Source organism: Protopterus annectens, chromosome 13.part0 (genome assembly GCF_019279795.1).
Source record: "Protopterus annectens isolate FY-2018-M chromosome 13.part0, PAN1.0, whole genome shotgun sequence".
Taxonomy (NCBI): domain Eukaryota; kingdom Metazoa; phylum Chordata; order Ceratodontiformes; family Protopteridae; genus Protopterus; species Protopterus annectens.
The window spans coordinates 1326492436-1326516872 of record NC_056747.1 but is presented as its reverse complement, the minus strand read 5'-3'; the positions used below and the strand labels follow the sequence as shown (position 1 = coordinate 1326516872).

General features: G+C 41.5%; 1 protein-coding gene across 1 annotated transcript in view; it reads right to left on the bottom strand.

The window, feature by feature from the left end:
- Positions 1-24437, bottom strand: part of LOC122788060 (low-density lipoprotein receptor-related protein 2-like) — a 1238079-nt gene that overhangs the window by 603222 nt on the left and 610420 nt on the right. The window contains exon 41 of the mRNA XM_044054982.1: positions 4738-4903. Coding sequence (XP_043910917.1) covers positions 4738-4903 — 166 coding nt within the window. The remainder of the gene's footprint in view (positions 1-4737; positions 4904-24437) is intronic.

Genomic DNA, 24437 nt, shown 5'->3' with positions numbered 1-24437 from the left:
ATGCAACCTGGGATGATATTGGGTTCCATGGAGGCTGTATGTTTTGCCTTTGAGAGGGGAGTGATGACTTGCTCCCTAGAGATAAGGGGGGGCAGGTGCCTATACCTAAAATGTGTGTGGTATGACTTCCCACTTCCGATTGCCAAAACTGGAGAGGTCCATGTCAGGCAGAGGTGGATGCAATATGCTAGTGCAGGCAAAGAGGTGGCAGTTGGTCAAAGACTATGGGGCAGGTTAGACACAATAAAGATTAAAACTGACACATACAATACTACAATCAAGCTATGCTCTACAGTGCATTGACTTGCCACATTGTGTGTCAGACATCAGCTGCTCATGAAACACATGAGTGAGGGCACAGTGGAGTTGTTATCATATGTCCAGGCAGGAAAAAGGGGAACAGTGACAAAAATCAGTAACAAGCACATAGTTGGGATGGGTGCATTCTAAGGATATGGATGGGAGTGTGTGATATGGGTAGGTGATAGGGGAAGCTAAGTATACTGTGGGGGTGGTAATTACTGAGAAAAGTTAGGGCTCAGAATGTGTGCCAGGGGACACAGCTCCAGCAGATGTGTCTGCACTGTATGTACATGCATGTGGCAGGTGTCGTTGGACCTCGTTTGAGAAGGATGCAGACCATGCATGTCATTGACTATGGCTGCATCACCCCCAAGGCACTGCACTGGCACTAGTACCCACTGGCAAGGATGATGGCGATCCATGGAACTGAGATTCCATCTCCATCCCCTGTACCTGTCCACATACTTCATGCCATGCTTTAGCAGGTACTACACCGGTGTGTGGTGTGGAAAAGGCAGCAGTATGGGTATATGACCTTCCCTGCCTGTGAGGTCTACCCACAATGGAGAAAGATGAGCAGCAGCCATAAGTTCAGTACTATTCCTGTTATGTAGAAGCAATGGAGGTATCCATTTGCCTGGCCAACATGACAATGAGGTGGGCCATGTACTGAATGCTGCCATGTACCTCATTGTAGAGCCTGCATTGTACATGTCTCATTTTTGCCATGGTGATGTTGACATCTGCCTCTGCCTGGATAACTGCCCTGCACATCCATTGTGTAATGCCCACTGTACCACTCATTTCAGGCAATGACGTGGGGGCATGGTGAGGATGACCACCAGCCATCCTTTCCGGTCCTCTGTCTCACATTATGTGGCGGTGTCATTTCCCACTACAGGTGCATGGACAGATGATGATCATGCCTCATAAGTAGGAGTGCTTAGGCTGAACTGCCCTTCCATGGGTTAAGTTGAGGTGGGTCAAGTTCCACAGGCAACAAGCTGTGTCACCTGACATTGGTGCCAGGGTGGCCTCCACAGACACCATTACTAACAGTGGCACTGTGACTTCTGACTGTGCTATCATAAAGCCGCCATTACCATTGGTGTCCAAAGCAGCACCAATATCAATTCCCTGGCAGAAGATTCCATAACTGCACTGCCTATAAAAGGACGCAGAAGAACACCTTTGTTTGAGATTACTAACAAGTGGCAGTCTTACCAGTGTGAAACACCAATATTACTTACTACAGCAATGCAAAAACTGTAAATTCATATACACTGAGTGGTGACATCATAGGTTCATAGGTTGGTACTAGGCTATCGGCCCTGGGGCCTATACAAGCCTAGCCATAACAATTCCCTGGATATTTCTTCCCATAGTATTTACTTCCCTTGACCCCTGTCTAGCAGGGTGACTGACGTGATCCCCAGGGTAAATTTCCTATCTCCCATCCAATCGTCAAAGTTCCTTTTGAAGAGGGCCAAGGAGGCGCTCTGCTTGAAATGTATGGGCAGTCTATTCCAGAGTATGGGGAGTCTCTGGGTCAGGAACCTATCCCTCCAGCATGTTTTGTTCATTGTGATGACAAGGTTTAGATCCCTGGAGCATGTAGCTCTGAGGGATTGGGATTTCTTTAAGTGGAGCATGTCCAACAGCTCAGGGTTTGACATGGCCTTGTATGTTAAGCAGAGATTGCCTCTGAGTAGAAAATATGCCACAGGGTAAGCTGGAGTTTTTTAGACAGTCAGTATAGGGCATCTGCTTTAGACCTGTGATTCTTTTAGTGAGGTATTTATTCGGCCTTTCCAGCTGTTGCAGATGTCTTGTGAGGTATATACCAAATAGGGCGTTGTACTCTATAATGGGTCTAATGAGGGATGAGTACAGTGGGACAATGACCTCCATTTTTCTGGATGAAAAGCCCTTAGTAATGAGGTGTGCCATATAGAAGGATTTCCTGACTGTTCATGTCTCATCCTAGAGATGTCAGTAGAAGAGAGATAGTGTTTTATGAACATTCCTGAGACTGTGGCATTTGCCTGCCCCTATATTTGCCTCTGACATAAGGTAATACCAACATAGTGCATCAGTGACCGAGACTAAGAAAGGTGCATCCAGCTCAGCCTCCACATTCATGACTACACCAGGTATCAAAGTCTATTTTTGTCTCCTGAAACAGGAATGCTTCCATGGTGGTCAGGATGGTATGCTATGCTGTACTCCCACCTATGGTCATCATCTCCCATGTTGTGGCATGGGTCTTCTGGCAGGCATGCATTATCAAGTCAGTGACCTCTCTCTGGACCTAAAAGAATGCCCTATTTTGACCACTGACAGCATTCACATCCACCAAGAACTGTCTCTACACATGGTCATTCAAGGGTCAGTTACTTTTATCTGTTTCTAGTATCCATTGTCCAAGCTTATGAAGAACCTGCAGTAGCAGTTCTGTCTCTACCTAGGAGAACTTCCTAAGGTACTTCCTTTCCTTTGTACCCATGTGACATTCTGCAATCATGGGCACAGAGCTATGGCCAGTGACTGAGCATATCATATATGCGGAACATGTTCTGCTATGCACACACTCTTGTGATGGCTTTGTCACCAGTAGTTGCAACCCCTGCCATACCAGGCTAGCACAATACAGGACCCCATAAGCCCACACAAATGTATAGGGATGGACCATATTGTGGCATGCACCCTCTCAGCAGCCTATGCCTACCTGTGATGAATACAGTGCTGTCATGAATTCCTCTACATGTATATACCGGCCCAGCATCTATTAACCTGTGTTCTGACCCAATCTCATATCATCTGTGATGTTCTACATGTGATACAAATACACTGACAGTATGTATTGTTACCTAGTCCGGGTAAGTAATGTATAACAGTGGTCAGACTGCATTCACACAGCCCCATAATGCTCCCTAAGCCCAGGTGTACACCACTGTAACCCACCCTGTGCAACTCACACAGCTATGTACAGGGAGACACTGATCCCCTCCCCACAGAAAAATGTACTTTTCAGTAGTCAGTCGCCACACCTACATATTGCCTGCACCACCTTAACCCATCACATCTTAAACCCTTCTGTAGTCTGTAAAGTAGTGCGGTTTCATTACACACATTCCTGTACCCTTCCCCAAACCTGTCAGTAGGTAGATATCCAAGTCAGACTTTCCCAGTAATCAAATGTAAAATAAATAAATAAATAAATAAATGACCTCCCTCCATCAACAGCACACAATAGAACAGTTTTAAAGATGCATTTTCAACACATTTCCAAATTATATTTACCCTTACCACAGCAGCTGTAGACTGGTCTGTCCTCTTCAGCAACTCCCATAAAATGTACTGCAATTCATTTGCTTTCAAGTGAGTTTCTGTGGCACAGTGGGCATTGCAATGTCCTAGGTTGTTTCATCCCACAGTTTTTGGGGCTTTTAGTACAGCAAGCATTCTAATGAGGCAATTTAAGGTAAGTGTCTCTGAAGCTTACTTTTAACGCATTATTTACCAGCCTTGAACTGAGCCAGGAAGTCCGTACCTGGACGTGCTCATTCATACATGATACTTACTCATGGCTGTAGAGTTAATATTCTGCTTTGAGGGCCTTAACACACACACAGGGGTTGTACAGGGTACATACATTTAGGCCAGCATGTCTTTCACCCCAACAAACATCACCCTGGCACATCGGTTGTTGATGTACAGCTATATGGTGGCATTGACCTCCATCGCTCTGCCCTGTTATCCATCAATGCATGATGCATGATACCTGCAGCAAGCACTGATATCAATCTGCTAGCATTCTACTCAAGATTGCACCCTGTAAAATGGCCATGGCTTCTGAGGGTGCTGACTGTGGAAGTTCTGTTGAATAATACAGGAAAGAGGTGAAAAGCTTTCTGTGCCTTTTGTTCAGGACCACTGGAACGCTCTGGGGAAGTCTTTTGAGGGTTCCTTGTACAAAGTAGATGTCTGTCACTGCCATTTATTTGTTTTATAGTGCATAGGTATATCAAGTTTTTAAATACTTTAAATAAATAAATAACCTAACATTTGGTTACCAAGGCACTCTTCAAATGATAATACATGGGTAAATTCATCTTACAAATGCTTTCTGCTTATTTTCAGCTACAAGTATGGTATGCAGTCAGTTAACAAGTCAGCTGTAATACCACCATCAACACAATTCTTCAATTCTTATGAAAAAGCTCTGCTAAATTTTTGATCTTTTCCCTATGCACACTTTCACATGAACTTCCTTTGCATGTGTAGTTGTTTAATTCTGAATAACCTTATGGATAGTGTGTAAAAGCAATTAAAAATGGAAAAATACCTGCATACCATTATATGTTGTATGTAATTTCATCAATTAAATACGGAAACAACTAAAGAGTGCTAGCCTCTACTTTCTTGCCTTACCCTCTGCAAGGGTCCAACATAATAGCTCTTGGTCGTGGTACAGAAAGCACATGAGTACGATTTCCCCCATCCATCGCCATTGATGTGATACTTTGATTATCGTAGTCACTATAGTAGATGCGTTTATGAATCCAGTCAAAAGCTATCCCATCAGGATTGCCAAGTCCTGCAAAAGATCGTTTTGGTGAACAGATTGCTACAAAGATATGCATACAGCTGTGATAAGATTAAATTGCAAACTTAAAATACAGCACTAAAATAATAATTTAATCAAATTACATATTTAACTACAATATTATTTATGTATAGGATTACTTTTTTATTTTTTCATGTTCCTTAAACTTCTCATAATACGGAGCACATATATGAGGGCATCTGGGACATCATTAACATTTAATGAGGAAGTGCTCTGGGATGGCAAGAAATCTGTGACTAAGTGTAATGCTTTTTTAGAACTGAAAGAAGTAGATCTCTGTCTTTTTTTTGTCCAATGTTTGGCTCTCTCACAGCTGACCATTAGTTGCTCCCAATGCTCTTCCTCATTCACAACCAATCCCTCCCAACTGACCTTGGACTCACATTGACCCTGTTTGCGGCTGATGAGGAGATTAAGGTAATTTGGAACAGTGACATACAGCTACAGAGGAAGCGCTTGTCACCTTTTCTCCCCCTATCCCCTGTACATGCTCCCTCCCTGTGGGTGGGTCATACAGTGGGTGTCAGTGCTGCACCACAATGCATTTCTGCAAAGGGATGATACCCACCTGCAGCCAGCACACCATGGCTGTTTCCCCTGGCCTGCACTGCAAAGAACTTGCCTCAAGTATGGAGCTAATCTCCTCTCTCCCAGAGTGAGCATGCCCGTCTTTCCAGTTCACTCCATCAAGCACCCAAGCTGCTGTTCAAACTCAGTTTGCTTGAGCTGTAGTCATGACTTTATCTCCCCGAATCACAGGGACAGGCTAAGAAATAGATACCTCAATGTCTTAGGGGTGCTTTTATTTTATGACTTGAGATTGCTCACAGACTGAAGGACTGATGATTTGCAACACAGTCAAGTTCGAGCGCAACATTTATATTACAAGATAATGGTAGAAATGAATGTACAGCATTTTTTTGCACTCTACATTTCACTAAAGGGGAAAGAAAGCTTATAGGTTCATAGGTTCATACTAGGCTATCTGCCCTGAGGCAATTATAAGCCTAGCCCGATTCTGTATGGCTTACGCCACCCCTTGATTTGAGTATACTGTGCCCTTTTTAAGGTTTAGTTTACTGTGCCTCTGTCTAATAGTGACACGGGAGTAATCCCTGGGACAAACCTACGATCCCCCATCCACCTATCGAGATTCTTCTTGAAGAGATTCAGTGAGGTGCTCTGCCTCACATGAACTGGAATTCTATTCCAGAGCGAAGGGAGCCTCTGGGTTATGAACCTGTCCCTCCAGCAAGTTCTATTTATTTCTGTGCTGAGGTTCAAGTCCTCTAGCGTGTGGCTCTAAGGGATTTAGATTTACTGAGGTGGAGCATGTCCATTAATTCTGGATTTGACATAGCTTTGTATGTCAGGCATAGATCGCCTCAAAGTAGGCGGTATGCAACTGAGTAGAGCTGGAGTTTTTAACCGAGCAGCATATGGCATCTGTTTGAGACCCTTGATCCTCTTGGTGAGATACTTTTGGGGTCTTTCTAATTGCTGCAGGTGTCGGGTAAGGTACATCCCAAAAGGGGCATTGTATTCTATGATGGGCCTGATGAGGGATGAATAAAGGGCACGATTACCTCTCTTGATCTAGATGTGAAACCCTTCGTGATGAGGTGGGCTATGTAGAAGGTCTTTCTAACCACTTTGGCAATGTGGTTTTCAAAGGAGAGATTGCTATCAACTTGGGTCCCCAGGTCCCTAATAACTTTCTCTGTACTTAATGGGTTTCGCCTATGTGCTAATTTGTGGGCACATTGTTTTTGCCAAAGGGTATGACTATACATTTTTGGCATTTAGCTTTAAACCATGGTGCTGGCACCAGTTATCTGTCTCTGTGAGACCTTTTTGAAGGATGTTTGTGTCAGCTGGAGAGTTGATTATGGCGCCCAGTTTGCAGTCGTCTGCGAACTTGGTGAGCCATAGTCCTCCCATGTTTGCCTGTACCTCAGAAAAGTATATACTGAACAAGAGTGGTCCCAGGACAGAACCCTGTGGGATGCCACTTGTGACTGTTTTCGAGTCTGACATGGCTCCAGCAACTCTCACTCTGTGGGTTCTGTCTTTGAGCCAGTTTGCGACCCATCTTGTGACATAGGGGTTTATATTTAAGCTGGATAGCTTATCTATGATGCCCGAGTGAGGTATTGTGTCAAATGCCTTTGCAAGGTCCAGATAGGCTGTGTGGACTACCTTCCCTTCATCTATGGCTTTGGTGACTGTTTCGAAGAAGTCAACCAGGTTCAAAAGGCAGGATCTGACCTTGACAAAGCCGAACTGGGTAGGATCTAGTGTCTGTAGGTCCCCAATGTCTTTGTTTATGAGCTCCATGATGATCCTCTCCATAGCCTTGCAGACTAAGCTAGTCAGGCTTATGGGCGATAGTTTCCAGGGTCCATAGAGGCTCCACCTTTGTGGAGTGGGACCACTGTTGCTGTACGCCATTCTGTGGGCACATATCCTGTAGTGAGGCTGAGATTGTATAGCTGTTTTATTTGAGGGATTAGTTCCTCTTGGAGTTCATGTAGGACACAACCTGGGATGCCATCTGGTCCCATGGAAGCAGTGTTTTTGCTATGGAGAGGGCAGCCTTCACCTGAGCATCAGAGATGTTTGGGAGGCAGCCCTCTGCTGGGATAGATACTTGCTCTTTTGGGGGGGGGGTGGAGAAGTTTGCACTGAACCTGTCTGCCAGGATATTGGCGATGTCTGTGGTTTCAGTGTATTTTTTGTCGCTTAGAATCAACTCAGAACAAGTCTGGGAGTTGCATCCCAGGTTTCTAACATAACTGAAAAAGCCTTATGATTGTCTTTGGTGTCCTGTGCAATTTTTCTCTCGAAGCTGGCCTTGGAGGATTTTATGGGGGATCGTAATTTTTTGCTAGTACTGATCAGAGATGCCTTCCCTATTAGGGATTTTGCTCTATCATGTAGTAGCTTCCTCCTTCTGTTGTACAGTTTATTTATGGCAGGGGTCCACCAGACTGGATGCCTGCCTTTGGATGATTGGGTCTTGGTTTTGTTTGGGATAGCATGATCCATGCATTCCTAGAGATGTCCGTAGAATGCATTTATATAGGATTCTGCAGTTTGGGCCATAGTTTCCACTGGCCCTGGGGCCTTGAAGGATTCCACTTCAGTTTTGAGAAGTGAGAAGTTCACTTTTGAGAAGTTTTTCACTGTGGTTTTCTGGGCTGGGGGTGGGGTCGGGATGTGGACATCCAGTGAAATTAATTTATGGTCTGATCTTACCAATGAGGGATATACTTCTGGTGTGGAGCATAGAGTCCCCATGTTGGTAATGATCAGGTCTAGTATGTTGTCCCTCTTGTGGGAGTGGTGACTAGTTGTTCCATAGCATTTGAGTTTATAATTTCCAGGAACCTTTGGGCTAAGGTGCTGGGGCTTGAGTAGTGCTCCCAGTCAATGTTTGGGTAGTTGAAGTCACCCAATATAATGGTGTTCGGAGAGATCTTCATGTTCTCCAATGTTTTCAGGAAAGCCGAGTGGGATTCCTGACTTTGAGAGGGTGGTCTGTAGGATGCTATAAACTGAAAAGCAGTCTTGCCCACTGTTAGTTGCACATGGATGGTCTCCGATACTTCGTGCAATGCCACTAACCTGGAGGTGTGGATATCCTTGATAAATATGGAAACTCCTCCTCCTTTTGTGGTTCGGTCCGGGTTTTGGGGCCGAAAAGCATGATATGAGGTATAGCCTGGTAGTGCTGGGGTGCTCTCTGGAGCCTTGAACCAGGTTTCTGTCACTGCACAGATATCGATGTTCTCCATACTGAGGAGAGCTTCAAGTGCGTGCATCTTGAGGTTAAGACTTCTGGCGTTATGCAGCATTACACTTAGTTTCTTGTTCCTTGTGCTGTCTATGGGGTGGGTTTGACTTTTGAGCCTTGCCTAAAAAAGGCACTATGGGGGTGGCAAGAGCCTTTGCCAATATCCGAAAGCCCAGTGGTGACCGGTGCAAGCCGTCCCTAGCGAAGCAACGTGGCTTGTCGAGCATGTCATCCCAGGCTGACAGACACTGGATCCCCTTTGAATGACACCAAAATTTTAGCCAATTGTTAAAATCGATCATTTTGTCTTTGTACTGTGGCATCATTCTAGGTGAGGGTAAGATGCTGCTCAAGGTCAGGGTCATACCAGCCTGGGCTGCATGATCAGAGAGCTCCTCTATGTCTCTTTTCATGCAGTCCAGGGAGGTACGTCTCAGGTCATTCACACCAGCATGTACAATGACTGAGTCATATTTGTATTTGCTTTGGAGTGACCTGAGTGCTTGCGTTATGTGGCGGATCCTAGCACCCGACAGGCAGCTCACCGTGACCTTCTCTTTATTCAGCCTGGTGAGCGGGATGTCAGTGTGTCTGACAATAGAGTCACCTATTGCAAGAGTATCAGGTGTGTTATTCAGCCTTAAGGGCTGTGGCTGCTTGGCACACTGACTTTGTGGGCTATGTGTTGTGCGTGTTTTGTTTTGAGGTAGCGTTTACTTGGATGTCTGCTTTGGGGGTCTCTGTTGCTTAGGTAGATTTTTATTTAGAGCCTCAGTATGTTTTGTGTATTTATGTGTTTGGTTCGCTGATGTGGTGGGACTATGTGATACTGGAATTGTGTTGTGTGAGGTTACCTTCTCCTCCTGACTGGTTACACCAGTTTTGAGATGAGAGAGCTCAGCCTCCAGTTTGGCTAAATAGTTGCATCTCTCACATATATTTGAACCTGTTTGGAGGAGGAGAGGGTTGTCCGTGTACATGAGACTGTTGTTGTAACATTGCCTCAAAATTCCCAGATTCACCAGCTGGACTGGAGAGGAAACCATTGACTGACCTTTGGACATGCTAGAGTAATATAGGGAAACTGAAATTAAGACGGACTAATAGGAGACAGGGTAATCGTAGAGAGTATAAGAGTAAGTAGTGCTTACGGTTTAATAGTGCTAACTTGTACGATTACTTAATTGGACCAGTGGAGGGCCTTAGAATGAGACTATGGTGTTTAAATTGAGAGATAGAGCAGTTCTAAGGGAAAAAGTGAAGAGCAGACTTTGTGGAGCCAGGAATAGTTTAAACCCAATTAGGCGGCGCTGCCCGCTGTTGCGCTACGCACAAAAACGCGCAAAAGAGGGTTTTAAGAGAGGAAGATGAAGGAGTTTTGGAATTGACCCAAAATGGCCAATAAAACTACAGTTTCAAGTCAGTAACCACTCCCACAGGGGCAGGCAGGCTGCTCAATGTTTTTCAATGCCACTGATCAACAGAGAGACTTCCCTTTAGCCCAAGCAAAAAATGGCCTCACAGAAACTTACAAACAGTTCAAGAACAGCAAGCTTGTAACTGAACTTTTTTAAATCTCAGAAAAGTGGGAAAAAGCTAGATTTTTTTTGTTTTTTCAGAGATAGCAGAGGTTCACAAGTATTAACAAGTTATAACAGTGCAGTAAATGACCCCACACAAGAGTGCTAGGCCAAAGACAGATAAAATGCAAGTTTTGAGAAAAAAACGATTTTAAAAATAAGTGCAAACAGGAAATTCAGCAAACAGCGTTAGGTTGTGCTCTAAATACAGTTACTAATGCAGAAATCAAGTTTAACAAGCCAGAAAATGCTCAAAATAGGCGGCTATGCAGAAAAAACTTAGCAAATAAACAGAGGAAAAATACTTAAAATCTCAAAAGTGGCTCCTTTCTTCTCTCAGTGTTTTCTCCTCTTGGTGGGTGCTTCACCAACAGCCAACAAGCCTGAAAAGATGCCAAAACCACGAGGCAACCAGGTTTTAAGAGAGGAAGATGAAGGAGTTTTGGAATTGACCCAAAATGGCCAATAAAACTACAGTTTCAAGTCAGTAACCACTCCCACAGGGGCAGGCAGGCTGCTCAATGTTTTTCACTGCCACTGATCAACAGAGAGACTTCCCTTTAGCCCAAGCAAAAAATGGCCTCACAGAAACTTACAAACAGTTCAAGAACAGCAAGCCTGTAACTGAACTTTTTTAAATCTCAGAAAAGTGGGAAAAAAGCAAGATTTTTTTTTGTTTTTTGTTTTTTTCAGAGATTGTAATAAAGCTAGAAAGAAAAATACTAAGTGTAGAATTTGTACTTAAAAGGGTAAATAGAAATAATGTGGACAGGTACAGACAAATGACAGCATGTATTTAAGGAACTGCAGGACCATATAAACATTTGTATGGGTACATATATGTTGCTGATTAATATATTATTCAATGGTCATTTATTAAGTTCAGATGACTGCCTAATGAAAGTGTGGATAAGAAACTAGCCCAATATTCAGGGATACATCCCTCCAGCTGGGTCATGTGTTGACCAGTGGGAATAAGACTGCATATACAGATTTTAGGAGAGAAACCCTGAAAGAAAATAATTCAGCTTTAAAATTACATGCAGAGTTGTGTTCAGTTCACCGTCCTGTATCCTACAGCAATGGATGATATGCAGATTAGAAAAGATTTAAGGAGAAACAGAAAAGAGGACATCAGATTATACGAAAGGTAATTCTACTTATCATAGTATTTAAAGGTCAGTCTTAACATTTCAGAAGAGACTATAGTACACCTGAATGTGTGTGTCTATATATATATTATATATATGTCCAACAACTCATTGAAAGTAACGTCCATCAAATGGCAACTGATCAAGCACAAGTTGCCCAGCTGCAGCAGTCGATCACAAAAAAATAAACACAAAAACTTGATTTTTTTGTAGGGGGTAAGCATCTCTGCACTCCCCCCCACAGCTCCTGCTAATTATATATACCAACTACGAGAGCATGCTGCAGTGGGGAAAGGGCAATTTACCGATTCCCACTGTGCAGCAATCTTGCACAGAACAACTGCCAGCATGTTTTATATATATATATATATATATATATATATATATATATATATATATATATATATATATATATACTTTTTATATATACTTTTTATATTTATATATATATATATAGAGAGAGAAAGATACATATATATCTTTGCCAGTTTGTTTATACAAAATGTGCACGTGTGTGTGTTTGTATGCAAATAATACCTCACATTGGAGTATGCACTGAACAGACATTTCAAGGCATGAACTCAATAAGTGTCCTACACATACGGTAATATTGCTACAGTATAAAATTCACAATTTCTTTTTTTGCATTAATGAAATAAGATAACTTACTTTCTAATGCATGTATGTAGGTATGTATGCTGGGGGCTTGTTTTATGTATTTACTAACTCTTGACAGCCATTATGAACGGTTTTATACATATCTGTACATTTAGTTATATATGTGAATCTAATGTCTATTGTGGGTCTTGCCAGCCATTATGAATGGTTTTATACATATCTGTACATTTAGTTATATATGTGAATCTAATGTCTATTGTGAGTCTTGCCAGCCATTATGAATGGTTTTACACATATCTGTACATTTAGTTATATATGTGAATTTAATGTTTATTATGGGTCTTGCCAGTCATTATGAATGGTTTTATACATATCTGTACATTCAGTTATATATGTGAATCTGTCTGTTGTGGGTCTTGCCAGTCATTATGCTTTTATACATATCTGTACATTTAGATCCCTGGAGCATGTAGCTCTGAGGGATTGGGATTTCTTTAAGTGGAGCATGTCCAACAGCTCAGGGTTTGACATGGCCTTGTATGTTAAGCAGAGATCGCCTCTGAGTAGAAAATATGCCACAGAGTAAGCTGGAGTTTTTTAGACAGTCAGTATAGGGCATCTGCTTTAGACCTGTGATTCTTTTAGTGAGGTATTTATTCGGCCTTTCCAGCGGTTGCAGATGTCTTGTGAGGTACATACCAAATAGTTTTTCAGATCTCTGCTGAAGGTGTTGGTTTTCTCATACCCACCCTCCCTATTCCTGTCTTGTTGTTTAAATTTGGAGGCTTTTGCAGTTGCCCGCCCCCACTGTAGATTTGATCTGGGACACTCCCCCGTCTCATCTCTTTACCTCATTCTACCTAATAGACTCCTGCATTGTTTTTAGTCATTTTTAATTTAATTGCATTTTTTAAACTGTTTGGTCTAACATTGCTACATACTCAAGTGTGCAAGCTTGCACTGCATTTGAATTATTTTGACTGCTATTTTAGCTACTTTTCTGTATATATAAAAAAATAAAATAAAAAAATAAAAAAAAAACCCTTTCCTGTAACTAGTGTAGTCCAGATTCAGATTTGCTGTATCCAGGACTGTATGTAAGCTTCTGAGCCCCCCAAGCTTTCTGTGTTGGAGGGAAGCCTTCTAGCTTATCAGTGGGAGTGGTAAGCACTAGGTAACCTATCTACCACATAAGGAGTGGTTCTGGCCCAGAAATTGTAGTTATTGGCCGTTTGGGCAGTTTTTCCATCTCTCTCAACTTTCTGATTTAAAAGCCCACATTTGCACTTGTTTCCCCCCTTTCCTGTAACTAGTTTAGTCCAGATACAGATTCTTACTTTTAGCACTTGAATTTGCTTATTCGTGATCAGCACTTGTTCAGAACTTGTAAGCACTAAATAACCTACTAATTACTACAGCACTCAACCTTCCTCATTACCTAGAGGAAAACAGTTTTGGTACTTACTTTCCTCACTTGCTTAGAGAAAAACAGCTCTTGTACTCACTTTCCTCACTTATCTAGAGGAAAATAGTTTTTTATTCAGGCATGTCCAAGGGTCAGCTCCCAGTGTTCTCTCCTATCTATCTGATGAATTTGGTCATCTTGGGGCAATGTACAAATTGCCTCATGTACACAGACAACCCTCTCCTCCTACCACCCAACACTACAACCTGTGAGAGATGCACTTATCTAGCCAAACTGGAGGTAAAGCTCTCTCCAATCAAGACTGTACTTGACAGTCAAGAGGAGAAGGTAAACACTTGCACCACACCACACTCATCACATAGTCTCACTAAATCTACACCACCAAAATCCACACATAGAAATACAAAAACATTTGCGGAGGCTCTCAATAATAATCTGCTCAAGCAACAGAGACCTCCAAAGCAGAAATGCAAGCAACCTCCACCGCCCAACACAACCCAAATGACACATAGCCTGCAGACTCAGTGTGCCACTCAATCACAGCCAGTAAGGCAAAACAACGTACACAACACACTAGTCATAGGCGACTCTATAGTCAGGCACATTGATGTCCCACTCACCAGGCTAAACAAGGAGAAAGTTACTGTCAACTGCCTGTTGGGTGCCAGGATCCGCCACATAACCCATGCACTCAGGTCACTCCACAACAAGTACAAATATGACTCTGTCATTGTCCATGTTGGTGTGAACGACCTGAGACATACCTCCCTGGACTACATGAAAAGAGACATGGAAGAGCTCTCCAATCTTGTAGTCCAGGCAGGTATGACCCTAGCCCTGAGTAGCATTCTGCTATCACCCAGAATGATGCCGCAGTACAAGGACAAAATGATTGACTTCAACAATTGTCTAAGCTTCTGTTGCCATTCTAAAGGGATCCAGTATCTGTCTGCCTGGGATGACATGGTCGACAGACCACGATGCTTTGCCAGAGATGGCCTGCACCTGTCACCCCTGGGATTCCGGATACTGGCTAAGGTTCTTGCCTCCCCTATAGTGCCTTTTTTAGGCAAGGTTCAAATGACAAATTCACCACCGTAACAGGAAAAGGCAAGCAAAAACTGAGGGTGATGCTACTCAATGCTAGAAGTCTAAATCTCAAAATGCACTCACTCGAGGCACTCCTTAAAATGGAGAACATCGATATCTGTGCAGTGACTGAGACCTGGTTCAAGGCTCCAGAGACCACCCCTGCACTACCAGGCTATATCTCATACCACACTTTTCGGTCATGTAACCTGGACCGGAACACCAAAGGCGGAGGTGTGTCCATTTTCATTAAGGATATCCACACCTCCAGACTAGTTGCTCAGCATAATGCAGCCAAGGTTATTCAAGTGCAACTAACTCTGGGCAAAACTGCAATCCAAATTGTAGCTTGCTACAGATCACGCACCATGCCCCAGGATTCCCACTCCACTTTTCTTGATGTACTGGAAAATATTAGGGTTCAACCAAACACCCTAATAATTGGCGATTTCAACTACCCCACCATTAACTGGGAAAACTACTCATGTACTAACTCCTTCGCTCAACGCTTTCTGGAATTCATAAACTCCAATGCCCTCGATCAACTTATCCACACCCCCAGCAGGGGCAACAATATCCTAGATCTAGTCATTACCAATATGAGTGACCGGTGTTCCACACCTGAAGTCAACGCCTCATTGGTCCGATCCAACCATAAGCTAATTACCCTAGATATCCACATCCTGCCTCCAGCCCCCATTAAAGAAACCATGGTAAAAAATTTCTCCAAAGCCAATTTCATGCTTCTTAAGACAGAAGTGGTGAACTTCATGACACCCATGCAGATGGACAATACAATTACGACTACTGAATCCTACACAATTGCACTTTATAAGCACTTACATGAGTGCATGGATCGTGCTATCCCAAACAGAACCAAGACGCTATCCTCCAAAAAAAGGAAGCCAATCTGGTGGTCCCCTGCCATAAACAAACTGTACAACAGAAGGAAGAAACTCTTGCAAAAGAGAGTAAAATCCCACGAGTGGATGAGCTCCCTGGTCAGCCGCAGTAAAAAGCTGCGATCCCTGATAAAATCCTCCAAAGCTAGTTACGAAAACAAAATTGCCACTGATTCTAAAGACAACCACAAAGCAATCTATAGCTATGTCAAGAATCTCAATGGCAACACTCAGATCTGCTCTGAGTTACAGCACAATGGCACTAAATATACAGACCCAACTGATATTATCTGTGGTTCTGCTCAACAGAGGCACAGGAAAATAATTTTCTTGGGTGGCAAAAGCCAGGGTACCTTTTTGGCTGGGCTTGTATAGGCCCCAGGGCCGATAGCCTAGTACCTACCTATGAACCTATGAACCTATGTGAATCTAATGTCTACTGAGGGTCAAAAAATATTTAACGTGCTCACTGATACAACTTTTTAGTGGTTAGTACTTTTGTCTTTAAAATAAAAATGTAAGCAAAACAAACAAAAAAGTAACAAACAGATTTTTTTAATCTTAATTTTATATTACTCATAGCCGATATTATTAAGGTAGAAAATGAGTTAAAAGTATACTATCATTACATAACAGAAAGAATCAGGTTGTTGGTAGGTCTCAGAAAAGGAAGAGTGAAAAGGAATGATACTGTTATTGGATTCCCAGTTTTTAGGATTGACTTTTAAATCAAGGACAACATAGACAATTGTCAGCAGACATCTTGATCTGCAGGTTTCAGAGCTGTTACTTAAAATGTATATGTACTATAACTATAGCTGGATGAGGTTGGTTCCGTGAAGATAAAGTGTTCAAATCAAAAGATGTTGAAGAACAGAATATCGATTACTGTTTTCCATAGGAAATCACTGCTGGCACAGTTTGGGGAGGTTTCTACCTTCTTCAAGTTTGTGTGGCCATAGAGGCAATAAATAAAAGTTTGAGGTGTGGAGGATTTGTACCCCCCGATGTACAGGTGGTACAGGGAGGCTTTTTCCTACCTGAAAAAACATAGTTTTCAGCTTTTACCACATTGGTATTTGTGAATTTGTGTTTAGTGATGTGCTTCTTCAGCATCTTCTCAGTCAGGGTTTCATACTGGATCCAAGAACCCAACCTCCTTTAGTACTGTGAGCAAATTTTTGAGCAATATTGCACATAATAAAAAGTATCTGCCCCAGATAAAAAAAAAGATACTTTCAGGCATATATACACAAGATGTTAGGATCTGATATGAGGAACAAATATCTGCAGCTGCTAGCCCACTGAATTCCTAACACTATATTTAAATGTAGTTAAAAATGTCTACCTCCCCTTTCAACAGTGTGTGATACATCTACAAGAGAATTTTGTGCGCTGTATAGAATATCACGCATCCATTGCTGAAGAAATGTAAAGTAAGTATTATCTAAATTTGTTTCTTTCATTTATTTTCTGGTAGATTTCTATGATTTGGTATGTAAGACTTTCTGAGCTTTCTCGCTCTCTCTCTCTGATATCATTTGTCATAGATGTGTACTTGTTCACATGGATTATGTGAGTAAAACTCATTTTAAATATTTTGTGAAATAAATGGTGATTAGGATGTGAAAAAGCAAGAGTTGTCCATAGCTCAGCAAAAGTTATAGGATATGCAATGAATAATCTACAACAATAAGACAGCATATGTATCAGGAAACACTGATGCAAACATTGAAAGAGCTCATCTGGAAAAAAATATCAGCCTATTTCCTTCAGAAATGTATATTTGAAAATGCAGTTCTGGCTTACTTCAACCCATGTGCTAGTCTCATGCCCAAGGGACCATCCACTGTACACTTTGTTTTGTTTATTTCCTGTTGCAGTAAAGGCTTTGTGACAGAAACCTTGAGAGAATCACAGTATTGTACATATGATGTCAGCCTAGGAAGTGCAGTTTGGCTTTCATAAACACAAAATACTGACATCTCCAGTGCATCATGCATGTGGGTTTCCATTAGCATGCAGTACTGATGATGTCAGTGCAGGAGATGCATGTGTGTTTCCATAAACATACAATACTGACATTTCCAGTATAGGAAGTGCATGTGTGTTTACATTAGTGTACAGTACTGATGATGATGTCAGTGCAGGAGATGCATGTGTGGCTCCATAATTATACAGTAATGATTTTTCCAGTGCAGCAAGTGCATGTGTGTTTCCTTTAGCATGCAGTGCATGAAGTGCATACGTGTGTTTCCATAAACACACAATACCAACGTTTCCAGTGCAGCAAATACATGTGTGTTTACATTAGCATACAGTACTGATGAAGTCAGTGCAGGAGATGCATGAGTGCTTCCATAATTATGCAGTGCTGATGACATCAGTGCAGGAGATGCATGTGTCCTTCCATAATTATGCAGCACTGATGATATCAGTGCAGGAGATGCATGTGTGCTTCCATAATTATGCAGTACTGATGACATCAGTGCAGGAGATGCATGTGTCCTTCCATAATTATGCAGTACTGATGACATCAGTGCAGGAGATACATTTGCACTTCCATAATTATACATATGTGTTTCCATTAGCATGCAGTACTGATGATGTCAGTGCAGAGAAAAAAATCAAAGCAACCTTAAGGTGTTACTGCTCAGTGCTAGGAGTCTAAACAAGAAACACCGCACCCTGCAAACTCTCTTCACTCTGAAGAATGTAGACATCTGTGCTGTTACTAAGACTTGGTTTAAAGCTGCAGAAAGTAGTCCAGCAGTGGAAGGCTAGAGTGCCTTCAACACATTTAGACCAACAGCACCACAGACAAGTCTAAAGGTGGAGGTGTCTCGATCAACATTAACAGCAAATACAACTGTAAATGGTTAAACAGGCTGATGATCTGGAGTCCATCCACATCCAAGTGTCCATAGATTGGGTTACCTACCATATAAAAAATGAAAAAGTGGAAATCCCATTAGGGTTACATTTTAAAATGTACCATAATAGTGATGGGAGTAAGTTGAAAGGAAGTGTTTTAGAAAAAGTTTATTGTGAAAGAGATGCATGTTTAAAAAGTAAATTACAACATAAAGAAGCACTTTTTATTTTGAAATTCAATACTTTGTACCCTTATGGTTTAAATAGAGAGCTTAATTGGAAATGGCTCTTGTAAAGTGTTTCTCTAATTGTTTAATTGGTTTTGTTTATATATATATATATATATATATATATATATATATATATATATATATATATATGAGGTTGTGAATGGATGTAACTGCACTCTATTAAAGGCATTGGCCGAGGTGCTAGAGAGAGAGAGAGAGAAAGAGTTTGCTTGTCTACAGTCGTTTCAGCAATAAATTCTGCTTTTGGAGTCACTGGCTGAGTCGTTTTTCTGCATTGTATTTTCATCTGTGGTTTCTTGCTATTGGGTTACCTACCATGTCTACTCTAAAGCAAACTATGTCCTATTAAGAGACAGTTTGTCAAAATTCACAGCACCCCCCGAAACCTTCAGAACACAGCTATCTATGCAGAAGTATTTACAGAAACCCTGCACAAATATGGAAAGGAATATGTTGAGGCTGCCGTACTTACCAGAATTAAACCTAGATTTAACACCAAAAACAAACCACACTGGTGGCACCCTTAGCTTAAGAGGCTACATAACAAAATAAAAAAAGTCATTTCCAAAATTAGGAATACCAACTCTCATAGGGACAAGAGCTTTCTGATTCAACTAAACAAGAAGTTCAGAAGTCTAATAAAGTCCAACAAGTCCAGTTATGGGGTCAAAATAGCATTCCAGGCTAACAGCAATCACAAGGCCTTCTTCAGCTATGTCGGGAACCTTAAAGGTAATACTCAGCAGTGTGCAGTATTTGTGGTAAATGGCACAAACTTCATTGACCATGGTAACATACAAATCTATTGGCTAATAAATTTAGCTCTAACTTCATTCCCTGTTTCCTTCCACTACCCTCTGTGCAATCCCTTCTAGCATATCCCCCCAGCTACCAACAGGGAGTAGGTCCTGGAGGCACTTGCTAAGGTCAAAATTACTGCGTTAGTGGGCCCTGATGATAGCCCTGGTTGCCTCCTAAATTGTTGAAAACATGACATAGCAGAACCACTTGAGGCACTCCTCAACTACAGCCTCAAAACAGGTCATGTGCTACTTTGAATGGAGGGTCACAACAGAAATCCCTCTTCATGTGGTTGGACCATCAACTGACCCCAAGTCTGACAAGTCTAATATGCAAAGCTATGGAACAAATTATCATGGATATTATCAACAAGGACATGGGCAACCTACAGACACTGGACCTATCTCAGTTTGGCTTTGCTAAAGGAAGGTCTTGCATACTTAACCTAGTAGACTTCCTTGAGAGGGTCACCATGGAAATGGATGAGGGGAAAACAGTGCATACCATCTATGTTAACCTGACCAAGGCATCTGATACAATAACCCACTCAAGTATTGTTGACAAACTCTCAGAGCTAGGCATAAATGGATGGCGCAGTGGTGCAGCGGTAGTGTTGTCACCTCACAGCAAGAGGCTCTCTGGTTCGATTCTCGACTGGACTGCCTTCTGTGCAGAGTCTGCATGTCCTTATTGTATTTGTGTGGGTTTCCACCAGGTACTCCAGTTTCCTCCCACATTACAAAGACGCGTCTGTAGTGTTTTGCCATGGGCCTCCACTGAAAATTGGCTTTGTTCCATGTTGGACTTTTCCAGTAAACAAATGTTAAATAAATTAAGCCCTACATAACTCACTGGATTGCCAGCTGGTTCACAGACAGGACCAAAGAAGTCAGGATCAGTGAAACTACACTAGTCTCCAGCAGTGTAGCCCAGGGCTCTGTGTCGGGCCTGCACCTGTTTGGCATTTACTTCTCAGAAGTCAAGGTTAAAATCAAAGGCCTCTGGCTCACCAATTTTGCGAATGACTGCAAATTAGGAGCTATCATAGATTCCTCTCCACAACACCAACATTCTAAAGAGGGTCCAACACAGACAAATTCTTGGTACAAAAATCACGGATTAAAACTCAGTGCAAATGCATTATAGTGCACTTTATTTATTTATTCATTATTTATTTATTTATTTATTTGCAGTTGATTTACCAGGATAGTCCATTGGGCCAAAGAACCCGTTTTCAATGGAGTCCTGGGGAGAAAAGATCCAGAACTAAGTATGTTACAAAAAAGTAATTCATACTAGTTATACAAAACTATAACAAATTACAAATTATATAATAATACAAAATATTTTGACACCAGAAAACAATTTCAAGTAAATACAGAAGAAATAACTATGAAAGAACAATAGATAAAATTAATAGATTATAGATAGTAAATAATATTGCATGAAAAAATATTTTGAGTTTGTATCATATTCTGAAATACTGAATGAAACTTCTGAGAAATAACAGAAATTTATGAAGGAAACACTTAGGAGGTGAGGCCTAGTGCAGTTTTCCCTATAATATGAAATGATAATGTATATTAGTTATGGGTAAATAATCAGAAAGAATGCACTAGGAATCAAGGCAAAGAAGGAAGATGGCAATTGCAAGTAAATTAGCTATGTGGGGTGGTAGCAAGAGCATTCCCACTTGGATACTAGGTGGGAATGAAGAGATCTTTTAAAAATAAAGTGGTTGGGGGTGGTGCGGATGGATGAGTGTAGAGAGTTCCAAAGGTGGGCAAGGACAAAAGATAGAAGATTTTTCCCTGGGGGACGAGTGGGTTTATAGATTTCTAATAGATTTTGATTGTTGGACCTCAATATTCTATCAGGAAGGTGCATTTTAAAAGCTGATGAAAGGGAGGAACAGAGAGAGGAGTTGAAAATGAGTTTGTGAGCAAGAGTCAGTTGAGTGTATGTGAGATAGTTGGGAAGCTCTAGCCATTTTAGTATATGGAGAGAGGAACAGTGGTGTGAGGAGGACTTGTGGTTGGTAGCGAACTTGGCGATTTTGTTATAGCAAGAGGAAAGTTGGGTTTTTAGGGAGGACTGTAGATTAGTTAGGAGTGGGGCTCCATAGAGAAGGGAGGGGATAAGAAATGAAGTAGAGAGAGTGATTTTGGCAGCAGGTGTGAGGTATTTATTTTGCTGGTACAGCATTCCAAGTTTTTGGTGGGTTTTTTGATATTTAGCTGAAGGTGAGAGTTAAATTTGAGTTGGTTATCAATTTGGACCCCAAGTAGCTTGGTCTCTGACACTAGTTCCAGAGGTGAATTATTTTGACTAGTGATAGAGAATGTGTTTGTGTCGAAAGAGACAGCTTTAGAGGGGGAAAATAGCATTAATTTGGTTTTGGAGGCATTGAGAGCAAGGTGATTTCTTTTCATCCACTGATCAGTGGTTGTGAAAGCTTCTTGGGTCAATTTTAGGAGTGAGGGGATAGAAGAGGCAGAGCATATAATAGTGGAATTTCACTTTGGGAAATAATCCACCCAAGCTAATTACTTTATTGATAAAACACCCCTAAGAGTTGACCCAATAGTTAGGGATCTGGGAACATATGTAGACAGTAATCTGGGATTCCAGAACACATAGCCAAGATATTAAGAAAATGATTCTATGTCATCCAACTCATAAGCAAGGGTATGGCAGCCAGGTGCAAGGAAGTTATAGTACCACTCTTCTCAGCCATTATCAGACCCATCATTGAGTGCAGTTCCTGCTTTGGCATGTACCTAACCAGGCATCTGCAACAATTAGAATGCCACCAAAGATTTCTCGCCAGGAGAATCCAGGGTATGAATACCCTGTCCTAAACAAATCACCTTAAGGTCTTATCTCTGTACCCACTATCCTACAGGTTACTGAGAAACAATCTATGCCTAGGAAATATGGCATCCTTAGATCCAGTTCTAATGGATCTCTTGCACATCCAAAAGACAAATAGCACCAGAAACACTAGATCCAAGCATGTAAACTTTGACTGTGACATCAATAGAACCTGCTGGAGGGACTGATATGCGTCTCAAAGGACCTCTGCAATATGGAATAAGCTCCACATCTATGTGAAGCAGAGTTCATCCCTGACCTTGTTGAGAAGAAACATTGATCATTGGATGGGAAATAACATATTTACCACCAATCTGGCCCCCATGTCTTTAATGGACAGAGGTTGACAGTAAACAAATTAATCCCCAGCTAACATACCTCCACATAACCCTTAGCTAATGCTTTAATAACATGCCCCACCATAAAGGTGTCCAAGGAACTCTGAGACAAAACTGGGATGGGTTGCACAGTTGGGCTTGTAAAGACCCTGGCAGTCATTATCTTAGTATAAACCTATGAACCTATACGAAGATGCATGTTTGGGGCACATTCATATGATATTCAGTATAAAGAAATGAAACAATACTGTATGGCCAATGGGCTGACCAGGTTACAATAGAAAAAGTCACGGTAACCTAGCACATCCTTACAGGCATGATTTCTAGTTAAAAACGTGAATAGTGGAGAAACTCAGAAGGACCTGCTGCTGTCCAAGGAGAGCTAACTGGTGATAAGTAAGTGAGCAGTGACTGGTGATGGGTTTTACTCAGCTTTTGCATCACAAAAGGAGCTGTTATCTGCTTGTCACAACACCCTCTTGTTTGTGACCACTGTGGTCATTCCTGATAAACTATAGCACAGAGTATTGAGTTACCTTGGCATGGTTTGGATGAAATTAAGAGGGAAAATTATGGGTTGTTGCTTTTGGCATATACAAACAAACCAAATAAATTAGTCATAGGTGTCTTGGATACTAGATGGTAAGAAATGCAGAACTGCTACCATTTCTATACCCCTGGGAGTGACCAGTACACCATAGCTATATGTAGGTAAAGAATCTGAAGGCCATTTTATGGAAAGTGTATTTCTTACAAGTAGCAAATAGCCATTTAAAGAATTCCAAACTTGTCTGTATGGAATTATGTTAGAGAAAACAACTGTAGTTATAAGGACAGTATTCATGGGAAATGGGTTATCTGAACAACATGTGATTGCTAATGAGCCATAAATCATTCACAACAAATATGTTTAAAATCTTCATGACACACAATTAAACAAGTAGCACACTGTAGCACTCATCTTCTACCCATCAATGAGCAGGCCGAGAGTTTTGTATGGGTATGTGACAGGGACTGAAAGCTAGGAGCTGGGACAGAAATGCATTGTAATACAACATACACAATGTATTTGTTGCCCTACAGAAATCCCATGTATGCAACCACAACTGAAACACCAGCTGTGTTATTTCTAAAAAGAAATTTACGATCATGACTGGACATATTACAACATTATATTCACAAACCTGGAAGAAAAGCTACAGCAGAGTATACCAGAGCACAAGGCCTTTAGAGAAGTGAATGTGGAGGCTTGCCACCTAAGAGAGATTACCAAAGAAGAGGGATAAGAAACTCTTTTGACTGATAGAGATTTCTGCAAACTGTTTGGAGGAACTTATCCTGTTTTATAAAAAAAAATCTCTATTCCTGGGTGCGGAAAGAGAACTACCTGTGTGAGAAATCCAGCTACAAACTTGATTGAGTAAAAAGACTTGTCTTTTCTGTAAGTACTGAACTGTCTCAGCCAAAGTGAAAGTGTGTTGGAAAGCCACAACTGGAACTGTGAGCTACTTTGTTTCCTGCATTTGAATTCTAACTTTTGTTAACTATGCTGAAGAAAAACATTTTATTTTTGGTCTCTGTAAATAAACCTGAGTTTTGACGTCTACAGAATGGGCTTTCTGACTGGGTTTCTCATATATGTTGAACAAAGTTACTATACTGGTAATTTTTAGTGGGGAAAAGCATTATTTTCACATGAACTGTAAACTGAGTAGATTCCTGATAGTCTGCACTGTACCTGAGTAATTTCCCTACCTGTAAATTTATATCAGGCTACAAAATGTGAAATGTGCTTTGCCTGATC